Source organism: Colobus angolensis, unplaced genomic scaffold (genome assembly GCF_000951035.1).
Source record: "Colobus angolensis palliatus isolate OR3802 unplaced genomic scaffold, Cang.pa_1.0 Scaffold107, whole genome shotgun sequence".
In the NCBI taxonomy this organism is placed as follows: Eukaryota; Metazoa; Chordata; class Mammalia; order Primates; family Cercopithecidae; genus Colobus; species Colobus angolensis.
The window spans coordinates 864,704-869,569 of record NW_012111697.1 but is presented as its reverse complement, the minus strand read 5'-3'; the positions used below and the strand labels follow the sequence as shown (position 1 = coordinate 869,569).

The 4,866-nt window shown below is 48.6% G+C and overlaps 1 protein-coding gene across 1 annotated transcript in view; it reads left to right on the top strand.

Moving 5' to 3' along the window:
• The window catches only part of SLC7A9 (solute carrier family 7 (amino acid transporter light chain, bo,+ system), member 9), a 41,907-nt gene that overhangs the window by 15,204 nt on the left and 21,837 nt on the right, over positions 1-4,866 (top strand). The window contains exons 9-11 of the mRNA XM_011948809.1: positions 396-440; positions 1,072-1,195; positions 2,490-2,593. Coding sequence (XP_011804199.1) covers positions 396-440; positions 1,072-1,195; positions 2,490-2,593 — 273 coding nt within the window. The remainder of the gene's footprint in view (positions 1-395; positions 441-1,071; positions 1,196-2,489; positions 2,594-4,866) is intronic.

The window sequence follows — 4,866 nt, the reverse complement described above, 5'->3', positions numbered from 1 at the left end:
CCCTCTGCAATTGCTTGAACCCCTCAGGTTCCGTCTATAACGCTGGTCCTTCTCTCCTGCAAAGCATTTATAGATTTCATTCCCTTTTCAGACAAAGGAATATTCCATTTTTTCAAAGCCCCCTGGGGACTCACTACTCCTGATTATTCTTGAAAATCCATGTGATTCCCAAGGAGGGCAAAGACTCAACCAGCTGACAGATGTGTAGGTTTGGGTAGGACCCCAGGCCCCACCACTAGCGGGGCCATTAAGCTGGAAAGAAATTCACCTGGAATTTCTGCAGGAGAATTTTTTTCTCTGGTAGAGAATCTTAAATGAAGCCAAAATTTATTATTGTGGGTTTCATATTGGAAAAAAGTCAAGGTGTGTGATGCTTGTTACTTTCCTTTTTCCAGGAATCAACTCAATTATATCACAGAAGAACTTAGAAACCCTTACAGGTAACAGCTGAATCAGTGCAGGGGACAGTAGCCGGGCAGGCTGATTTCTCTTCTCCTGGTGAAGACTGGAGCTGTTTCCCTGGTTATTCCATGATGCTCTTCCCAACAGTGAATTTTTTTTTTTTGAGACGGAGTCTTACTCTGTCGCCTAGACTGGAGTGCAGTGATGCGATCTCAGCTCACTAAATTTTGTATTTTTTTAGTAGAGATGGGATTTTGCCATATTGGCCAAGCTGGTCTTGAACTCCTGACCTCAAGAGATTAGCCCATCTCGGCCTCCCAAAGTGCTGGGATTACAGGTGTGAGCCACCACGCCCGGCCAGTGAATGGTTTCTTATGAGCTCACTATGCACGCTTAGAGTTTGGTTTGGTTTGGGGCAGAGCAGTGGCTACTAAGGGAGGGAGGAGCTTGGTCTTCCTTTATCTCTGGCTTATTCTGCTTTATAAACAGTTCCATGTGAACTGCTCTGGAGTCTGAGAGAGGCAGCATTCCCATTTGAAAATGTCTCATGTTCCTGCTGCGGCTCTGCTACCTGTGAATCTTCTCCCTGGGAGGACCTCAGGGAGGGCGTCCATCTCCCACAGGAGGCTGTGGTCTGAACGTGGGTCTCCGTGTCATTGCCCCTCCCAGAAACCTGCCTTTGGCCATTATCATCGGGATCCCCCTGGTGACGGTGTGCTACATCCTCATAAATGTGTCCTACTTCACCGTGATGACTGCCACCGAACTCCTGCAGTCCCAGGCCGTGGCCGTGGTGAGTGCTCGGGCATCGCTGCTGGCAGGGGCTGTGGCTTGTGGGAAGGGGTAAGGCAGGTGTCAGCACTGGAGGTGAGCTCCCTCCCAGGGAAGGAGGGCGATATTCACGGACAGGGGCACGGACTGGGCATGCACAGCATGGAGTCGGAAGCAGGGCTGGGCTAGCCAGGGTGAGGGTTTGACAGGCAAGCATGAAGCAGAGGCAGAAAGTGCCAGGGAGTCCGGGGAGGTCATTATATTAGGCTGGTGCAAAAGTAATTGCCATTCCTTTCAATGGCAAAATTGGCAATTACTTTTGCACCACCCTAAATAATAATGAATCATAGAAGCTGAGAGGTGAGAGGCGTTGGGGTCAGTGAAGGGGTGGCTGGGGGCCTCCTGTGGTTGCAAACAGACAACCAAGTGTTGGGGATTCAGAAGGTGGAGGAGACACAGTTTGGATAAGTGTTGAGGTCACTGACCACGAGACTGGGGGCTGCTAAGGTGGGAGGGAGAATTCAGCCATTCCAGTTGGAGTGGGGGTTTGGGGAAGTGAGGGATGAAGGTGTCAGGATATTGAAATGACCAAGAATTATGCAGCTGGGTGTGGTGGCGAGTACCTGTGGTCTCAGCTACTTGAAGACTGAGGCCAAGGATCACGTGAACCCAGGAGGCTGAGGCTACAGTGAGGCATGGTCATGCCACTGCACTCCAGCCTGGGCAACAGAGCAAGATCCTGTCTCCAAAAATATCAAATTAAAAAATAAAGATTTGGCCAGGCATGTTGGCTCATGCCTGTAATCCCAGCACTTTGGGAGGCCGAGGTGGGCGGATCATAAGGTCAGGAGTTCAAGACCAGCCTGGCCAACATGGTGAAATCCCGTCTCTACTAAAAATATAAAAATTAGCTCAGTGTGGTGGCACGTGCCTATAATCCCAGCTACATGGGAGGCTGAGGCACGAGAATCGCTTGACCCCAGGAGGCAGAGGTTGCAGTGAGCTGAGACTGCACCACTGCACTCCAGCCTGGGCAACAAGAGTGAAACTCCGTCTGACTGATTGACTGATAGATAGATAGACTGATTGATTGATTTATGCCAGGGAGTGGTGGATAAGAGATTTCTCTTGCCATCACAATATCTGGAGGTAGGTGAGTGGCGTTCTCCTCTCTCCTCTGCAGTGGAGAAGTCAGAGGCTGTGCCCCAAGGCGAGGTGGGTCCCTGGGTCCCCTGGGAGGCCAGAATAGCTTTTGGGGGTCGGCCGCTCTTGGAGGCCGAGAAAGACCCTCAGGACTCATCTCACTTCTCTCACAGACATTTGGTGACCGTGTTCTCTATCCAGCGTCTTGGGTCGTTCCACTTTTTGTGGCATTTTCAACCATCGGTGCTGCCAACGGGAGCTGCTTCACAGCGGGCAGGTAGGGGACCCCCAGCCGTCACTCCCAGGGTGGGCAGGGGCGGCGAAACCAATGTCACCCCCGAGGAAGACACACAGCTCAAACCTTCAGGGCTCTGCCAGACGAAACCCACGCCAGCACAAGTAGGAGACCCAAATCCAGGGGAGGGATGTGGCTTGAACCCACGCCACAACCTGGCCAGGAAGGCGTGGATGGGCCTGCACACAGGAATTGATCAAGGCTGCCTGGAATCTCGGCCTTTCCACTCCAGGGCCCTAGTTCCAAACATGCCGGGGAAGCTGCCCAAGGTGAGGTGAAGGGAAGTAACACAGTTGTCCAGTGTTCTGGATGGATATATTTCCAAGTGAAATTGACAAAGCCTACATATGTTAAAAAATGAAATACCATAAAATCATTCTTCTAAAGCCAAATCAAAATACCTGCCTCCAACTTTGTTCTTTGTCAAAAGCATTTTGGCTACATCCTTTGTATTTCTTTATAAATTTTTAAATTTTAATTTTAATTAACTAATTAATTTTGAGGCAGGCTCTCACTCTGTTGTCCAGATTGGAGCACAGTGGCACGATCTTGGCTCACTGTAGCCTCCACCTCCTGGGCTCAAGCAATCCTCCCTCCTCAGCCTCTGGAGTAGCTGGGACCACAGGCACATGCCACCACACCTAGCTAACTTTTGTATTTTTAGTCGAGACGGGGTTTCACCATGTTTCCCAGGCTGGTTTCGAACTGGCTCAAGTGATCCTCCTGCCTCAGCCTCCCAAAGTCCTGGAATTACAGGCACGAACTATCGTGCCCAGCCTTATTTTATTTTTAAATTGACAAATAATAACTGTTTATATGGGCTGAGGCAGGAGGATCCCTTGAGGCCAGGAGTTCGAGACTAGTCTGGGCCACATGGTGAGTCTCTCTCTACAAAAAGAAATTTAAAAATTAGCTGGGTGTGGTGGCCCATGCTTGTAGTCCCAGCTACTTGGGAGGCTGAGGTGGGAGGATTGTGTAAGCCCAGGAGTTCCAGGCTGCAGTGAGCCATGATCATACCACTACACTCCAGCCTGGGTAACAGAAGAAGACTCTGTCTCTAAAAAATAATAACAGTAATTGTGTATATGTATGTGGTAGAGTGTGATGTTTCAATACATGTAAACATTGTGGAATGAGCAAATCAGGCTAATTAACATGTATCACCTCACATACTTATTTCTTTGCAATGAGAACATTTAAAATCCACTAGCCATTTTGAAATATACACTGTTATTAACAATAGTCACGTTGCTGTGCATTAAATCACCAGAGCTAATTCCTCCCATCATACTGAAACTCTGTAGCCTTTGACCAACATTGCCGCTTTAGCCATCCCAGGCCCCTCTTCCTTCAGCCTCTGGTAACCAGCATTCTACTCTCTATTGCTATGTTTCAATTTTTAGATTTCACGTATGTCGCCGGTCATTACAACTATCTGGGCTGGTGGCACAGGGATAAGAAAAATTTACCAAGACAGCTGTAGGTCAGGAAAGGCCAGTTTATTAGAGAAAGCAGGAAAATACATTGCAAGGGTGCAACGGGCAGGTCAGCGAGAGAGGAGCTGACTGCAAAGAGACAAAGGCTTGCTGAGGATTTTATAGGATGGTGCTTGTGCTGTGTGCTGGACAGGGGTACGTGCAGTACCGTTAATGCCAAGGTTGCAGTGAGCTAACTTGCATTTTTCTATTGGCTGAGGGTCTGGCGATCACTGGGCACAGGAAGATTGTGTTATTTGTGCAGGGGGCTGTGTGTCCTGGACCATGAAGAAAGGCAGGCTTGGAGCTTACCTGCTTTCTCTCTTCTGGCTTTCCCTTGGTCCCACCAGCCTGACTCATTTTCCCTAATTAGGACTCCATAATATATAAGGGAGGTTACGGGATATTTGTCTTTCTGTGTCTGGCTTATTTCACTTGGCATAATGTTCTCTGGAGTCATCTCTGTTGTCAAAAACTGGCACAATTCCATTCTCTTTAGAGTTGGATTAGTGCTCCATTGTGTATCTGTAACATTATTTTTATTCATTCATCTGTTGATGGACACAAGTGTCTTGGCTGTGGTGAATAACGTTGTAACGAACATGGGAGTGCGGACACCTGACATGTGGATTTCAATTCATTCAAATATATACCCAGAGGTACATGGGAGTGCAGGTATCTCACATACAATTTCAATTCATTCAAATATATACCCAAGGCCAGGTGCAGTGGCTCACGCCTGTAATCCCAGCACTTTGGGAGGCCAAGGTGGGTGGATCA